The sequence below is a fragment of the Opisthorchis viverrini genome (assembly GCF_000715545.1).
Source record: "Opisthorchis viverrini unplaced genomic scaffold opera_v5_511, whole genome shotgun sequence".
Classification (NCBI taxonomy): domain Eukaryota; kingdom Metazoa; phylum Platyhelminthes; class Trematoda; order Opisthorchiida; family Opisthorchiidae; genus Opisthorchis; species Opisthorchis viverrini.
The window spans coordinates 94217-112804 of record NW_008752170.1 but is presented as its reverse complement, the minus strand read 5'-3'; the positions used below and the strand labels follow the sequence as shown (position 1 = coordinate 112804).

General features: G+C 45.6%; 2 protein-coding genes across 2 annotated transcripts in view; both read left to right on the top strand.

Moving 5' to 3' along the window:
• T265_11493 (hypothetical protein) overlaps window positions 1–1687 on the top strand; it is a gene marked incomplete at both ends in the record, with an annotated part of 36338 nt that extends 34651 nt beyond the window's left edge. The window contains one exon of the mRNA XM_009178162.1: window positions 833–1687. Coding sequence (XP_009176426.1) covers window positions 833–1255 — 423 coding nt within the window. The remainder of the gene's footprint in view (window positions 1–832) is intronic.
• Window positions 1688–6310: 4623 nt separating this feature from the next.
• T265_11492 (hypothetical protein) overlaps window positions 6311–18588 on the top strand; it is a gene marked incomplete at both ends in the record, with an annotated part of 14721 nt that continues 2443 nt past the window's right edge. Inside the window, 3 exons of the mRNA XM_009178161.1 lie at window positions 6311–6696; window positions 8946–9007; window positions 11195–11306. Coding sequence (XP_009176425.1) covers window positions 6420–6696; window positions 8946–9007; window positions 11195–11306 — 451 coding nt within the window. The remainder of the gene's footprint in view (window positions 6697–8945; window positions 9008–11194; window positions 11307–18588) is intronic.

Here is an 18588-nt window from a genome sequence, read left to right as displayed (position 1 = left end):
TTCTTCTTCCTCTTCACTCCTAGATACGTAGTTAAATGCAGCTTCTCGATTGATCCTAAGCTAATATGTCCAATCTAAGCGGTCACTCCAGGCATTGGCTGACGTAAGACTCCCTTGGATACACAAAGCCAATGCAGCCGCTCACACGGCCTTCATGGTAGCTATGTAAATTCTGCCTGACCCCCTCAAGCAGATTGTAGGGCTCTGCAAGGTAGTCGTTTGGCTGGGCTCCACCACCCACCTTATTGCAGCCTTACGTGACCCAATGCTCCAAGCTCCCGCGTTGGATTAATGGCTTTTTGCTCAAGCGACCGAGAGTCTGCAGTGTTCATCCAAGCTTAAGTACAAACGGTATTTTGGTCTCTTGTGCTTTGAACTGGATTCTCCAATAATTGATCCTGCCATCCAGTGCACATCAGGCTCAATGAAGAATAGACACCTAGTAAAACTAGCTGAAGATGGCGAATTTAATGACCGGACAGTACGTGAATCGAACCCGACCTTTCCATCTCGACTGCTCTTGCTAGGCTTGGGCCGGACAGTACGTGAATCGAACCCGACCTTTCCATCTCGACTGCTCTTGTCTAGGCTTGGGGAACCAGGCAGTATCTACGCCCACGTGCTCCCTTCGGGTGGCGTGCAAGTTAGACACCGAAAGGGCGTTACAGCTAAACTGTCGTAAAACTAGATCTTGCTCACGATAGTTTTCTTAGTGGAACGAAGAGTAGCTGACTCATCTAACATTTTCCTTCCTGTCACGAATCTTGAAAGCCTTGTCGACGAACTCCTTCACTACAATTCTCCTCGTATGCTTCCCTCTTTCTCTTTGTAGTCGATGTGCACCTTGTGCGAAACGACTGAGGAGTGTTGGGACCAAGATGCTGAGGCTCGTTTGTCTGCAGGTTGCGTCGCTGAGCGACTTACCACATTGTCTTCGCAGCCTTGGTCGGGTCCCCAGTTATACGGACAGGGGTTGCCGACGTCGTCCAATATGTTATCACATTGTCCTACTTCTCTCCCGGGCCTGACTTTCCGACCTGTGCAACCAGTATCTGTCGTGCGCACTTCCAATAGGGTAGGCGTAAGCTCTCCGATCTCGTTTCCCGTTCCATCCACGTCCGTTCCTCTGACGACTAGTTACGATTATCTCCATGACCCTAAATGCCGGGACATTCAGGAAGGAACTTCCAACGGCTCTTTATCTCGTCTTTTCCCTGTGACGCGTCCGTCCCTCACAGCAAACGACTGTGATTAGGGCACTTGTACACATTTCCCTGTGTCATTTATTTTCCATCGTCTTGCAATCGTGCAATCTCTTGTTGGCTTATCTAATCGAGCCATAGTTCTAAACAAGATAGTTCGCATTTTAGTATTAAGGCTAATCGTGTGCGCCCTCGAATCGGTTGCTATTTTACTTCCAATTCCTGCAGCCTATTTTTCGTTTACTATCTTTTGACCAACATTTTGAGCCCATCAGCTTAAAGTGACTTGCGTCTTTTCCGTCTCAACTGACGTTGCCTACTGACGTTGGCTACTTAAGCGTTTCCCCAGATATTCTTCACCAGTGTACATATTTATCAGAGACAGTCCGGTAGTGCGTTTGTATTTTCGTCTTGCGCACTGGTTTACTCTCAATCTCATCATATTTTGCACGAATCTCTTCAAATACACTGTTTAGAACAGGCATTCATTTCTTGTCGTTGACTGTTGGCTCCCAAACCTGCGATATTCTCTAGTAGTTTCATGATGACCACATTTCTGGGTTTTGGTATGTTCTTAAATCTGGGAACTCATTCGGGCGAACCACTGTGTCGTGTCACTTTATTGTACACGTGGTGGCTTCTCACCACTGGTGAAAAATTGGAGCGATCTTTTTCAACCTCTGTCGTTTGTTGAACAGCCCATTTTGAACAGCGAAACAACCGAAAATCGAGATTTATCTTGTATGTTTTTAGCTGAGGTGATTGGAATTTTCTGTCGGGATTTTTCTCAAAAATATCCATTTCCAGGCTTGTATAACGACAGAGCAATCACCCGTCAGTGTCACTTTTGCGGTATATACAGCTGCAACTCACTATGTTATCCCCAAGCAACCAGCTGTGTTGATTTAAATTCGGTGAACGATACAGTATTGTATCTGTTCACTCTGTTTCTTTGACAAAACGTCCGCATTGAACCACTGGTTCCGGGCTACATCGAGTTTGATTGTCGGTTGATGAAAGGAGCCCAAGTGAAAGGGGCTTCGACGATTCACTTCGTCAGCAATGTTGACTTCCAACCCAATAAAACTATCTAGCTAAACAGGTCCGTGCACTATCCTCGATTGCCTTGATACCGTAACCCTTACTGTTGGTGTCTTTCATCATCATTATTAGCTGTGTGTCATACAGTGGTTATAGCTACCACAGCTTCGTTGGCCGGTGATTTTGGGAGTTGAGATAGGTAGCTGGGCAGTGAAGGCGGGAGCTGGTATAATTGATGCGTAAATGTAGGGTTGTCAGTGGACTTTTACGTGGGGAGCTATGCATTGAGGACAATAGCTTGGGTGCATGAGCACCATTGAGGGTATGACTGGGTCATGCCTGACAATACCCCTAACCGTTGGTATATCACGTCTCAAGTTCCCTATCCAGGGAGACGACAATGACCAGCGCAGCTGAGTTTGCTGGTAGTGGCCTTCATACTTCGCTGGCAAGTCATTGTTTGACGTCCCCCGGCCAATTTCCACCCTTCACGTGGTCGTGTAAAAAGAACCCTTCGAAGAATGCGGTCGACTGGCATACGCGGCAGGTGGCCAAGTCAGCGCAACCTATACAGTGTGATCAGTTCATCTATCGCGGGTGTTATTTCTTTCGAAAACCATCCGACATACTTCGGGATTTTTGATCCGGTGTTCCAACCAAACTCCGACTCGGAAGACACATGGTGAAACTGAAAGTCTTGACGTTCTCTGCGCGCCGCATTGTTGTAAACTCGATCCTTGACGGATAAGCTGATGTCAAGCCTACGCCACGCGTGATGCATGTTCATGAAGGCTTCCGATGGAAATATCATCTTTCGCGAGACCACCGGGACAGGTGCCCATGTAGACAAACTTGTCTACTACCTCAATCGGCTCCTCCGCAAGTGCACTAGCACTTTACACTTTGCAGATGTGAAGTACATGCTAAGCCATGAGGAAGAATTATTCAGATTATTTACTATTGCCTGTACTATCATGTGGCCAGATCCAAGAAGAACTGTCATCTGCGTACTCGACATCTGTGAGGGGACATCCCGGGTGAACCCCACAGGCACTAGAGACTGATAGCGAGTCTTCCATGGTTGTATCAATGAAGAAGTTTAAGGGTAAGTGTGAAAGAGGATGGCACTGCCTGACACCACTTGATGTTGGGAACTCAGGTGAGAACTTCCCCCATACCTTCACACGTCCGCGGGAGTTAGCGTACAGCTCCTCAAGGAGGGTCAAGAATCTACGGAAGACACCTTTGTTCTGTAGACAATACCATACTGCCTGACGGTCCGCAGAATCAAAAGCATTGTTCAGATCAAGAAACAACCATTCTTGGTTGCTGAAAGCAATGTCGCTGTTCCAGAACCTTTCGGAGGGTGAAGATTTGATCGATGCATCCTCTCGCATCACTGAACTCAACTTGGACTTCACGAATCTCTCTTTCTGTGTTCAGTCGACTTTCGAAGGATAAGATCAGAGAGCACTTTCGATGCCGCAGCTACAAGGCTGATGCCGTGGTGGTTTTCGCACAGCGGCTGCGTACCATTTTTGAAGATAGGGATAAATGTTGACATGCCCTATCCTGCAGGCATCCTTCTCTTTGTTCCGTATAGCACCAATAAGCTTTGTCACATAAGTCACCAGAGATTCTCGGCCTTCTTTGAAGAGGGCTGGCTACAGACCGTCCGGTTCTGTTACGGATATGTTGTACTTTATTGCTTCTTAAGGTTAACATCCCACTCGCCTGTATGCACTATTTCCTGAGGCTGTGTTGCAGGAGGCCAGCTAAATTGTTCTTCGAAGTTTTCAAACCCATCTTTCCAATGGGATTTTTCACGCGTGAATCATTGACCTACCTTTTCTACTTACCGCTTCGCCGACCGTTGCTTTCCTAGGGCCAGTCGATAGTACCAGTTGATGTAGGGCACGGCTGGTCCCGGTTACAAAAGCCTTCTCTATCTCTTGAGCTTCCGTTATCGACCAGAACTCCCGGTCTTTCCTTAGACTATTCCCTATTCATCATTTGAGAGATTTGCATGCACCGTCGTGCTCCTAGCGTGCTGATATGATTTCCCTGGCACCAATCATAGCGATCTCGACGACATCCAGTGGTTTTCTGGTCTAATCGAAAAAGTCGGACTGACAACGCTGAACGCCGCTAGCATAGATCTTTTCAAATTTCGCCATGCTTCCTCCACGTGCTCACTACCACTACAGTATCGGTTTATTGTAGAGAGTTGTTGGGTTAGCTCAGATTAATACTCTTGAGCTATGGTAGTTCTTCGAAAATGGTGGATTTGCATGTTTCTTGCTGACTTGCGAGGGCCTGAGGAGAAACGAATTGTCAGGCGTGCACGCAACATGGCGTGATTAGAATCAAGTTGTGTGCCTTTAATGAACGTCAGTCTTGAATAGTGACTGTTCACCGCCAGCTGATGGGCCACGTGATCTAACTGGTTCCATGGTTGATTTGCATTTGGTTGCCGCCAGATTACGCAATGCGAAAGTTCATACTGGCCAGAAACAGCTGATGATCAGCACACAGTTGAAGGAGTCACTCTCCGTTGTCTGTGCGTCAAGCATGTACTTCGAATCGGTCGCCCAAATGTGATTCCAAGGAGGTCAGACGACTGACTTATGCATTCATACCACCCGCAAGTATCACATTGTCAGTGTTTCTTGCTTGACAATTAACCTGGAGTATAAGGTATCAGCGAGCATTGTTTGCTAATTCGACATAGATTATGGACGTTAAAAACTCCCATATAGAATGGATATCGTGAACTTTGAAGGGTTATTTTGTCTATTGGGGTGCATAAGGCCGATTGGTCAGTGAAATGACCCAGAAGCGTGTGCTTGTGTGGTGGGAAGGGGTTGAATGGGGACATCGGTGGATACAGAACTGTGCCGGTTAGTAGTACTTCCCGGTTGTCCAGGCTGAGGAAGGTGGCTTGTTTGAGGTACCCCACTTTTAGCCGTTGACCTACAATTCTGTAGGAGGGTGTAGGGTTTTGTTCAGGGACCCTATCCCTAGTCTTTGACTCAAAAGTCTGACTCGTCAGGCAGCGGACAGTACAGTTTTCTTTGAGGGACCCAAACCGGAGCCAATGACTCAATAACCTGACTAATGTCAGGTTGATGTATTTAGTATCCGGATGGAACGTAAGTCAGTAGCGCGTTATCGCCTGCGCACTTCCGTCCTTAAGTTCTTTCCGGCGGAAGTAGAATATGAAGTTGAACAAAATGGCGACGAGTACTAGTTTTTTGGAACACATTTTGTTCTGAATTCAGAAGGGAAATCCACATGCTTTATTATAAAGCTGATGCTGTTTGGAGCGTCTTTAGTTGGTCAACGAGAGTCATGGGCGAGAATTCCATTCAGTTTACGATTAAATCTTCCACCCCGATTCCCTTTCTACGGGGTCGTGCAATGTCTTGCGCGTTATCGGAACTTAGTAGGTGATGGGCCTTCCAACAACTGAAGTATTCGGAAGTCATGAAACTGGCACGTGCGGTCGGCTATTAGTTCAAGCGCACTCATTACAGGCAGTGGGTGATAAATGCTAATTCAGTTGAACTGGAAATTACGGATAGATAATACGTCCAACCTTGCCCCGAATGGAGACATTATAGGAGCTTGACGATATAATTAATCTCCATCCCTTTAAGTAGAAGGAGAATGATAACTCATCCATTCAACCAACTGCCATATTGGCACCTAGACGAACTCTGTAAAATGTCATACTCGTCAAACTGAACAGGCCTTCGTAGTTCGTCCGTTAGACTGAACCTTTAAGCCTATCAAAACAGCAGTAATGGTTTTGTATGTTCCCCTTTATTCATCAACTCGGTATTCATGTTTCTGCCTTTCTCTACTGGTGATTTCTCGGGCAGTTGCGGTTAATACTCTAGATTTTTCCACTTAGTCGCTTTCTAAAGAGCTGGCTGTCACCCCCTACTGAAAGAGTGCTCTTTGCGTTCTAATTTCCCCTGTTTGAGATGTCCTGCTGTGGAGTGCTTCTGAATGATTACTACATATTGGCTGTCGGGGCCTGCTGTATTACAGATTCGTGTTCCCCATGTTTGCGTCCAGTATGTTTGCAGCGAACAGTGAAATAGTTTGATCCCATCATTGTTTGCTAAATGCTAACTCTGCCATATTCTCCCTTTCTCAGCAATCTGTCGAATGACTACAGTGGATCTGGAGACTGCAGATTCTGACGATTCTCAGACCGAGGAAGGTCCAGCTGAGGAGACAGAGAAATCCGTTGGGCATTTGCGGGAGGAGGCTTTGCAACGCAAGCAGCGTCTGCTTCAGCTCCGAAAACGCAAATTCAGGAAACTAGGTGACACTGGGGTTGAAGACGCTGAATCCGAGTTACCAAAACCGGTCTTCAGAAACTACAAACCTCAGTCGGGTGATCTAAAATCTGGCGAACTTCCTGCAGCCCCGCCTGTTGATTGTAGGTCCAACGGATCTTTGCGGTTCCCGTTTCTTACTTCACTTCACCTGCCGAGTGTTATTGTAAATAACTATTTTTTTAATCTTACATGAACGCGGCTGATTATTTGGACTACTGAGTTCGGCAATCACAATGGGAAAGTTTGGATGGTATCTGCGAGCTTGGTTGTCTGTGTTTCGTCTAACCAGCGCGTTACTGAACGTAACGGGACATGGGGTGGAGCACTGATAGAAATTAATGGTTTGTGAGATCGATCATGGTTCCGGTTTCCAGCCGCCGTGGTAGTGATCTCCAGTCAGTGATTGTCGCTTGGAGGTCAGGCAACGAGCAGAGAGTGACAAACATTTCAGATGGTCCTGGCTAGGTCATCCCCGCTTTGACCTACAAACGGACTACTGAATAGTCTAATCGCTTCACATAACCAGTCATCGGTTTTCGCTCGCACTTGATCATTACCGGGTCGGAGCCTCCATCCATGAGGCTGAGGCTGTGAACTTTGTTTTTGCCCACCAAAGACAGCGGCACAAGTTAATTCGAACAAGTTAATTCAAAAATTGAAGTCACTTTTACCTTGGCACAGATTAAGTAAATGCTGTCATCTGAAGTCAGCCACAAAGTGGTGTTCACTTACCATGTTCTGCTTCATTTTAAATGAGTAGAACTCGGTTCATTTCGAACGAAATTGGGTCAAGGCTAAAACTTCCGATCACTTGTATCACGGTGTTTCTCTCTCTCTCTCTCTCTTACGGTATGACCTCGCGATTTCGGGCAGACTGAACTTCTTGTAAAGAGGAAATCCTTCCATGTTGTTTCAGTCAGTGCTTGGTGAATACAGGAAGATTTCAACTAGAGCGCACATGTGGGAAAATTACTCAGTCCTGAAGGTGACATTTATTCGAAGTGCATCTTAGAATCCACCGGAGGAATGTGATTCGCTTGAATAATGTAGTAGCATCGTTACCTATGCGGTTCCTAAAACACTGCAGGCTCGTGATTTCCGCACTGGGCCGATCGAAACGTGCCTGCTGGCGACAGCTAGCTTGCTAGCACATGAGCGACTCTCTGAAATGGATGGAATCACACCGTTCTTATCGGCACACCTGTTTTGCCTGACGCCGATGAGTCAGTTGTTTTCCGATGTCCACCCAAGATCCCATGTGGTGGTCTCTCTTCCACAAGCATGCAAATGGCGGCACCATTTGCCGACTAGACTATGTTTTCCTCTCACTTGGTGTTTGATGTGCCTCATGTCTATGTTTACCCTCCCTCAATATTTAATGCAGCTACTCCCTTCTACGGACCGCACTTCACTTTGCAAACGTTGAGCGTTTTGCATTGATAGATTTTCCTCTTCAATCCGTCTGGTTTCTAAGCTGACTTGTGTTATAATTTTGTCCAAACTCCTATCCTGTCCACTTCTTGGTTTTCTTGGATTGAGTGAATTTTTTGGCAGTTTTTTTTAGCATTCACCTCCTACTCGGTTGTTGAAACTGAAACACTGGAGTATTTATTAAGCAGTCAAAATGAGCTCTCGATGGCTCGTCTCCACCCCTCCAAAGAAAACTTAGGATACCTTACTTTCGCATGTCACACCAGAATTTCACCAAAATGACAATCGTTGTTTTTTGTAGCAGGCCACCGAGAACCAACAAAATTTTCGTAACGAATGAGCATACGGCAGAAGACCCATTCGCTAAGGATGGGCCGCTCAGTTCTCATTCGGACATAGTGTGGCAAATTTCTTAACAAGAAACTGGTGAACAACCAGCCACTCCAGTACACATTAGAAATGGAGTCATTTAGTTCGGCTCATAGTTTCGGGGAGACACTTAGGCATTTTATACAACCAGTCGCCGCTTGTAAACGAATAAAACAGGAAAGCCTTCGTGCCTTCGCACTGTGGACCAACTCCAGGCGTAGACCACGTTTTATGTTTCCGAATGCCGCCTCATAATGTGCGTCAATGAGCGATTTGCTTATCTTTTATTTTTTGAGCTACCCACCTTTGAATACCAGTTTTTTGTTTTTTTGATATTTCTCCTTCAGTCTGTTTTCCCACTACCTATTGTTCATATCTAATGTTTGTTTCCCCCAATGCAAGTTATTCGGTACGCGGTGAAATACTTTAACCATTATCTTACGTCCTATGACTTAATCTGGTTTACTTTTTGTGTCATTTTTCCCTCGTTTAATCCGGAATGTACGCTCGGTTCTCATCCATCTCACATGGCCATCCGATCCCTTTCTAGTGACTCCCTATGTGACTTCACAGTTGGAAGCAGCAAATGCTCCAGTCATTATGGAGGAGGTGGTGAGTTTCACTCCGCTTTTGTGTCAATGACCCCGACTTACTCCTGTTGGTCATCAAACTTATCTTGCGATGGCAACGTGAAACAACAATCCCCGTAGGTAAAATTTGTTCTCCAAGGTACTCGTGCCTTAGCTGAGAGCCTTACAGGACGTAGCACATAATCGTTCTCGATATCAAGCATGCTGTCTGACTGACAAGCTAAGGCATGTCTGTCAATGTGCTCTGGGCTCATGTTAAGTGCTGCTCACAAAAGATGCTTGCTCAATCCCGCGAATGACACTTTCTTACTGCTTAATTTTTCACTTCGGTCCCTCCAGCAGATTTTGTTTTGGACTTACAAGGTCTTCTTTCACGAAGGTCACACCGCTCTAGCTAAATACACTCATTTGCAAACAAATTTGGTTTTGCGAGAGACTCACCCGGCTGAATCTCTCGTTTGTGATGTTTCCAAGAAACTGAATTTGCTGCACCAGGCCGCCTCATGTTTCAGTTGCTACGATATTCGAGATATCGCGATACATGTATATACGTAATGTGTACGTAGTGTATATACGTAATCATAAGGTTGACGGAAACTCGGGTACTGCGCGTACCTGATGAGCCCCAAAAAGGGCGAAACCGGTCATGGGCTGTCGAAGAATTTTCAGCAACCTTATGAGTAGTGCATTACGTTCATACCGCTTTCCTTTCTTCCCACCCGCGGGCAGTATTTTCTCGCTATTCTGACGATTAGGCGCCAGTATGTGCTCTTGGTTCTTTGTTGTCGATAATAAGTATGGTTACCAGAATCAGAGCTTCTATTCCCCTCTCCGGTGAACTCAATTGTGCTTCGTCTACCCTGGTGGTCTCAGCACTGGGAGGCTTCACTGAGTACTGCGGGTTTCGCACTGTGACGTCAAAAATCATTGAAAAATAGGGTTAGTGGATTACCAATAAACGCCGGGTGTCTTGTCTCGCAAGCATTAAAATGTGGAATTTGTTCGCTTCGCTATAAAAATTCCACTTACAGACGGTTCCATTGCACGTGCTCCGCCAGCTTCTTTCCTGGAAGTTGCATTGAGCCATACTTTACCAGTCACAAGATGACCAGTCATCGGTGGTGGGTTATCAGATTACTTGTCGGGGTGCTCAGTGTGGTGAATCCTATCTATCCGACTTCTGTGTACTGCGCTAGTCATACCTGGCTCCTAGTTTCTAGAGGTAACTCTGCTATGTTCTTCTCCCATGACGCCAGACGGCCTGTTGCCAGTCTAGTGCGTAGAATTCAAATTGCACCGCACAGCTGTTTCTTCCTGACGGAGAAGCAGTGAATCTTGACTTCTTAAACGAGTACCGATTTTTCTGCCCTTTTGGCTTGATACTTCTGCTAATTGTTTAGGTTTTTAATAAACGTTTGTGCTCGCGCAGACCTCACTATGCATGCAATTATTCTGTGAAGTGACGATAAAACCGGTTTTCATTAGATTTCCATAGTTTTCTTAGACTTCAATCGTACTCATAAGCAATTTAACTTGTGGTACGTTGGGTCCGATAACCGCGAACAACCACTGAATCAATCCGGTCTATAAACGATCCCAGTTTCCACCCGACCAGCTGGCATTATTAAAAGTCAGCTGGTAACGACGGCGATCGCGATGGCGGAATTTCCAGTGGGGCCGCAGTATGATATGTTCGTGCGCTGATTTTCGCTGATTGAGCGCTACCGAAGTCCTAAGACCGACTTGAGGCAGTCCCTAGACTCGCCCGTTTCTCTTGAACATCGCAAACGATAAATCCTTGTCCGCCCTATTGGAAGCTCTGTGGCACTATCTAGTTGCAACGAGATCCGTTAATAGGTACCGGCTTATTGTGAGTTTTCTGTTTTCTAATTAGAGGTCTACGGTTGGTTGCTTCCGGAACGGTATCCAGCCGTGCAGTTTTTTGTTTACTGATACTGGTAGGCCTCTTTCTCCATTATTATTCTTTCACTTGTTTTTCTCCACTGCAATGGATAACCACCACGTTTTCCCATTTGAAAATTAGCTTTACTTGGTGTATGTACAGTGTTTGATTAACTTTTCTGAAACGGTAACTTATCGATCGGTTACGAGCGTTTCTTAACTGATTGAATGTAACTTCTTCTTTTTTCAACCGTTCATCACTCATCGTGCATCCGACCCGCGCATGTCCGATCATTTCGTCACGCAGAATTTGATGAGCCTCGCTCCTCGCAAACCTGACTGGGATCTCAAACGTGGCGTGGATAAAAAGTTACAAAAGCTGGAACGACGAACTCAGCGTGCCATTGCAGAACTCATCCGTAAGTTGACTGCGCCGTTTTACTTGGCTTGGCGTTTTCTACAAAAAGCAGGTATTCTCGATCTTGTGACGTTTTCCCCCCACTGTCCAGCTATCTACCTGCTGATGAACGGTTCTCCAGACCTCATTATATCACGTTACCTTGAACAAGTCATTACAAGAACGCCCTGCATTCGTTCCAGTTCTGGCAATATTCAATTAGTTAACTGCGTAATTGCCAGTGCGGTTTATTTTATTATGCTTATGTGAGCTCATTTCGATTTCTCCAAATGACGTTTAACTGTCAACAAATTTTCATCGTTCTATTGATCAAATATTAACACACAAGTATTTCTACCTTTTTCGGCTGTACTGAGCAAACTAGCGATTCCTATACAGTCAGATTTGATTCGGTCCCTTGGTAACGATGGAGATCTGCGGGGATGACAAAACCTATGTATCCGTTTGGAGCATTATGCTGGACTGTTCACCCCAGAACACACAGTGGCCAGTAGAAAAAGCCTTCTTTCAATAATAAACACAACTTTATGCATGCAAAGCTCATTTACGCCTAACGTTGACAACAAGTCCCACAGACACGCAGTGGTTGGTCACATTCAAATGGATATCCGTAAAGACAACACGTGTGACTTCATCTGGTCCCGTCGTTACAGAACTGCCAGCGAGTAATAATGTAACTGACCTTTCACATTGTGCAGTCGCAATAATTCAGTGGACGCGACATGCTTCACGAAGACAGCCACACCGTAATAGGCATGCATGGAGTTAACGCTTATGGCAAAAAACCTTCCGCCTACAGTGACATCTATGTCCAAGTGGACAGATGTTGCCCAGCCATCCAAACGATAAGCGCACGATTGAGCGCGCATTGATGATGTCCCCACGATTGGTAACGAAACCTCTGCAAGCAAATTACCAAGCTCAGCGAACAGATTAACAAACACTTGACCTACAACCAAACGTTGGTGCAATTCGCATGGAGCCATTGTTCACGAAACTTGCACTGAGCTCGATCGCCAGCCTCATACACACAACAGAACCTCTCACAGTTATCATCCTTTCAGTTCCATGAAACTGCATTGCCATTGTTTGCTGTTTGGTTTCTCAAACTCGTGGTCATCAGGATATGCTGACAAGGTTATTTTCCGCATTTGCATTGATTTTAAATGCCTCGGTCAACGGAACCGCAATCCACTTCAATAAAGCACTTTCACTTATGGAGTTTAGTGCAACTCCCACACCTTAGGCGTTCCACCAGACCCATCAGACACGTGGAACGTAAGGAGCAAAATTACTTAGGTTAGTCCAAGGGGTTTGTGGTAAGCTGAACGCTTTTATGACGTTTTCTGAGGGAAACATTACTGAAAGTGGTGGTGAAGTATCAGCAGCGAATCTTTGTTGCCTAATTCCGTAGGCAGTACAGAAACGGAATGTCAAAGTATGAGACAGATCAATCAGCGTTTTTTGTTCTGCTAACTGGCACTATAGACACGGAATAGCTACTAGGTTGCTGACACATTCGCATGCAATACATAGAGCGAGATGGCTCAAGTGGTTAGAGCGCGAATTTACTGACCGGAAGGTCCGTGGCTCGAACCCGACCTCCGCCACTCGACTTCCCCTGTCTAGGCTTGGGCAACCTGACAGTATCCCAGCCCTCGTGCTTCCTTCGGGTGGCATGGCAGCTAAGCACCGAAAGGGCGCTACAGCTGAACGATTTATTTTTATATTTATGCAATACATAATGGAGGAGATGAAAGATGTTTGAGGTTGAGTGTTGGTAAAGAGAGAACTGCAAGGGCGTATACTACTTTCCGGGTGCCCAGGTTAAGGGAGGTTTAAGGCATTCCAAAGTGAGTGGACTAAAAATTCAGGTGGATGTAAGGATTACTCTGGGGGCCCCAAATTCAACTGTTGGCCAGATAAACTTGCGTGAAGTCCGCAGATTTTTTAGTTTCCTTAAGAACTTTGTCCGGGTCCAGTGACTGAAAAGTTTACGCACTTGATTACCATAAGGCCCATCATGATTATTGGCAGCAATCCAAGTGAGAACACTGATGCCTCACTGTCCTATTACCATTTCAATTTATTTGAGTGGATAGAAGGTAGAAATTGGGTAAAGAGGAGGATCTGTGATCAAGCTACGACAAACGTCTCTGGGGCCTGCACCTCGAGCCCTCAGTTAGACAATCTGGACAGCATGAAGGCCACTGGCACCGGTTAGCCGCCATATCTTCCAGCCAAGTACAGGAAGGGTCAGGTGGACCCCATCCTGGAAGGCGAACACTACTAGCGGCACCTAAACTTTTCGTAACATCATGTCTTGTCGAATTCTGTCCACGTCCAGGTTTCCGCCACCCCGAATCAGGCATAAAAAATATCACTCATCTTGGCATGGCCCAGCCACCTCAATGTTTTGTGCTGGATGCATTTTCTGAGTGAAATACCGTCTCTTTCACCAAAAACCTTTCTACTGATGACCTCATCGTGAATTCTTTGGTTCCAACCCACTATACTTCCAACGCACCGGTGTTTAAGGATCCTCCACCTGAAAAAGGCTAAGCCACCAGTGCAGCCTGCACTGCAGCCTTGAATGTGCGTCCTTTGAGACCTAGTGAAATGGCCTTTTGGTGCCACAGTCGGTGCGATTTGACAAACGCAATTCTGGCCTTCGAGTTCCGTGCGTTCACTTTGTCTATCATACTGCCATGAGAGCTAAAGCAACTTCCGAAGTGCGTGTAATATTCTGCAGTCTTCAACTTTACTCCTTGAATTCTGAGAGGTATGTTGAACGACCGTAGGCCAATAGCACGACTTTGCACATTGTGGGCGCGAAGCCCGTGCCGATTGACTAGATGACCCTTGTTAGCCTCTTAAATAATACCTGCGCTTCTTGTTCTTCAAAAGTGAACATAGTTTCGTCTACATACTCCAGGTCGACAAGGCTGTCGCTCGGACAAATCCGAACACCGGAGTTTTGGGGACCTTTTAGTGTTCGCCTCATTCACTCATCAGTGGCGAAGTTAAACGAAGATGAAGTGTGCAAATTCTTGTCTGACACCACAGCTTTCAGAGACCTTCCGATACACTGTCTCACGCCCACAAGTATGTGAATACAAGCGGCGCATTGTATTCATGAACTTCTTTGGTATGCCCAGTTGAAAAGACGTAGCTGAGCGCACCCGTGAAGTCAAAAACACCAAGATTATAGAGCGTCTTCTCTGCCTATTTCCTCTTTGGTTTTACTCTCCACACACCGTAAGGCGGAGTGAGATGAGCGATGTAAAGAGACTGGTTACAACGTGATCACCACACATTGCGAGTACTCTTTTGAAAAATGGGCACCTGTAGTTAATATCAATGTGGTCCATCTGTATTGGATGTTGGCTTGCATGCGAAAGACACCGTGTGGCCAATTGGCTTTGGTTATTTCAGAAGTTAATACTGCAAAGAGCCAGTTTGTAGTCAGCACATAACTGCAGCAGCCGTTTGCCATCGTCCGTGCATCTCAATCCCATTCGCAGACAACTACCTAATTAAGCCCCAGAACCACTAAGTCTGCCTACTTGCATATTAACTTCCCAAACAAATACAACAATACCTGAGTCTTGGTCCGCCGCAATAAGGCTCTCAATGTCTCGAAGACGCTGTTTCTGACTATCAGAACTGTAGTCTGTTGGGGTGCAAGCAAATACGATGAAGAGACAATTATCGGCCCGTTTTGCGAGATACTCTCACAGATTGTCAAACAAACTACAGAGTCGACCATCAGCAGGCAACCGGTGCATCAGAGACCCTTCATCTCAGTGATTCATAACTATACCAACCCCAGTCACAGCATCTTCTGAATCACGGGAAATATGCAGCCAGAAGAGAGTGGAAACTGGAAACAGTTCACTACCTCAAGTCCTTGTTCCAGACAGATCAGTGGAAAGCGAGTTTCAGTGTGCGAACCTTAAGCGATGTCGGATTAACTAAGCGTCAGGTTTTGAAAGTTGAATTCGAAGTGTCTGGCAACGCGGTGAGCAGGAAGAGAAGAGCGAATATGCGAGAGAAAGAAGGGAGGCGTCGGTATCAGTTTACCCACCCTACTGTACACAGCAGGTCGGGTGACCTGGCTGATCGCGACTCGCGACGGTCGATGTGGCATGAGATTGTATATGTGTGATTCATGGTTGGGAAGCTAGCATAACCTGGGGCACAGGGATTTTCGATGTCCTTGCACAAAGTGGTTGCGCTTGAAGCCCCATCAGACTTGATAGTAATTATTTCTCTCCAAGGGAAAAAGGAGCATTGCTGTGTCCATAAATGTGGAAATGCCGGGTTTTTTTTGGATGAAGCACCATATTACCCTCACACACCTACACGTTTATACCAAGCTGTCAGGTGACATGGCAACTGGCTGTTTTACCCTTCACCTTATCATTGAACTTGAGACCGTTCAACCTCCCTAGGTAGCTGAGTATATTTATACATCTATTTGGCTGTGGCACCACCACTAACTTCCGCACTGCCGAGGTATCCGTAGTTACTTCACATCCGCCACGTTCAAAATTCCTACACCTTTCGAAAATAGCTTGAAAAGTTTATGACCACCGTCCAATTCGATATGCTTCAAACGATCGTATCAAGCGGCACTATTTTTAATAGTGCCTCAATATAGTGTTTTCGATCCACAAAAGGACAAAAGTGTGCATCCTGTGTTTCAGATTGATTAGATGTATGACTCATAGGTATTACTTGTAGGTACGGATGTGCAATGGGCGATAAAATCACCAAATTAACTTCCCTAAACTTAACGAGTAATCGACACATGGTTGTGCAGAGGTAGGGGAATCTTTCTTTGTGTGAGAATACCTTCGGTCCTATTTATATCCACCGGGAAGTAAGGACATTAATTTTTGACCGTGTAGCTGTCTTGAGTCCCCTTAGTGAAATATCCTTTGGAAGCGCCCGGAATTCCCACTTTTTTATATTCTCTGGTTTCTGTTAACCACCTTTGACAACCATCAAGAACATCAGTGGTTTGTAGGCATTCTTACCACCTGCTTAACGTCTTAAAACGGGAGTACACGACAACAGACAATGCCGTAGCAAATTATACATTAGAGTATTCTGCCTAGGCTTGCCCCATTTGCCTGAAATGTGCTTCAGAGTAAAGCTGTTGGTACTACAGCTATGTTTTCCATCAACGGTCCCTTTCCATTTCCCCTATTATGTTAATATCTGTGTATTTGTTTTACTGTCCCGCCGAGACAGTTATAGATACATCGAATTGTTAAATTCGAATCCCACTTCATTGACCTGTTTGGTCGTTCTTTGCCCTTAAGTATGCTGTTTCTTTTCTGCTTGAGTGTAGACAGTCGGCAATACAACCTGTTGTTATGATCTGTACATCAGCACGTTTCTACTCGATTTATGCTGGCGTGGCCTCACACCGTTTAATCACAAACAAGTGGGTTCTAACGTTTTGAACTAGGTTCACAAGTGGAACCTTAAGTGAAACCATAACATAGGTTTATGATTCGTGCACATGTGTTTGATACTTGCAGGTTTTCCACCATCCTTGTACTTGTCCTGAGTATCAAGTCTCATAAAATCAACATAGTAAAGATCAGTAACCGATCCCACTGAGTAACTGACGGTGTTGATCATTTTGAGGTAATTAGTTGAAAAAATGTCTTCTGATAAAGGTCAAGGTAGGTGAGTTGCATTTGGTCTCAGGGTTTTCCTCGAGTCCATAAAGCTGTACAGAAAAGCTATTTATTAGGATAGTAGCCACTACTTTAAGAATACTTTACATACAGTATGTAAACTTTGGTTTTTCATTTCTTATCCCCACTTTGAGATCGATAATATAACGATTGTTAGCGATACCATACGGATCGATATTCACCCATTGTGGTATGCATTGAAATAGCAGAGCGTGCATACGCTTAATTACCGTGGAAATGATCATGTTACCCTCACACCTACCCTTCCAGTGAGTGTCGTCGTTTTCGTTTCATCATTCTTTGCTCTAATTGGGATGTTTTGGATGATCCATTTCGGGTAGTCGAAGGCTCCCCAGAAGCATGAAACTCGCATTCATACCCTCGTAGATACAGCAATATCTGAGCATACAGTCAGTTGAAACGATAAACAGGCGGAGAATGTTGCGAGTTTGGCGGCGTACTCTCACAAACATCACCAGATAAGTGATACAAGGCTGACTATCAACGGACAACCATTCAACAAGAGCCCCTTCACCTCGGTGGCTTAGATCAATACCAACTCCAGCAGAACCAGTCACAACGGCTTGTGGATCATCAGAGGTGTGCCAGCAAACCGATATGGATGTCAGTTCTCAACCATGCTCGGATCTTGAACCCTCGTTTCAGGCAGGGTGCATACATTAATGGAAAGCGAGCGCAGCTTACATGTACCTTCAAGAGCAGTCTGTTGTACTTGGTAATGTGGTGAAATATTGGTAGCTCGGATGAGTTTATTGGTTGTTGATCAGATGGCTGTTGAGCTGTTCGCCGAGCTTGGCAATTGGCTTGCAAACGTTTCGTCACCATACGAGGAGACATCAGTGCGCAGTTCGGTGGGTACTTCTTCCTTGCCTGCGTGTGTTTATATAGCAGTCAAAGGCTATCTGTTATCCTCTGACGTGATTGGCTATCTGAAGTGTAACGAGTCTAGTAAATCTATTGATCCGTTTGTGATCCTTGTTGCGTTGTGGTCTGTGTTCCTTTGTGTTGATTGGTTATCCCAACGTCTTCTACTCTTAGTAGCTTGTTCTCTCTGGCCTTGATTCGTATTGCGTTGTGGTCTGCCGTTCTCGACTTTGATTGGTTGCTTGTACCGCCCTATTTCCTCCGCCGTGGCGGTTAGTGTCCCTGCGTCCGCCGGTTGATTTGGTGCTTTGATTGGGCGCCTCCAATCCAATTGATGTGTCCGTTTGAGTGACGCTTTCTTGTTTCGTGTATGAGTTCCTCGTATGGTCGCTTTTGCAGCTCTAAGTTCTGTGGTTCTGGCGTTCTCTCGCTCTTAGTGGCTGGTAAATGGGATCAATTTCGATGCGTTTGTTGATGGCTTCTTCGGTGGAGTGCCACGCCTCCATAAATTCGCGTTCTCGTTTTGTTCTTGCTTGAGCCAGTCTGCGAACGCCGTTCCAGTCGAGCTCGTGTCCTTCTTGGTCTTTGTGTGCGGAGATGGGGGAGAATTGATCGTGTCTTTTAGTGGCGAGTTTGTGTTCATGTATTCTGGTGGAGAGCTTCCTTCCTGTTTGTCCTACGTAC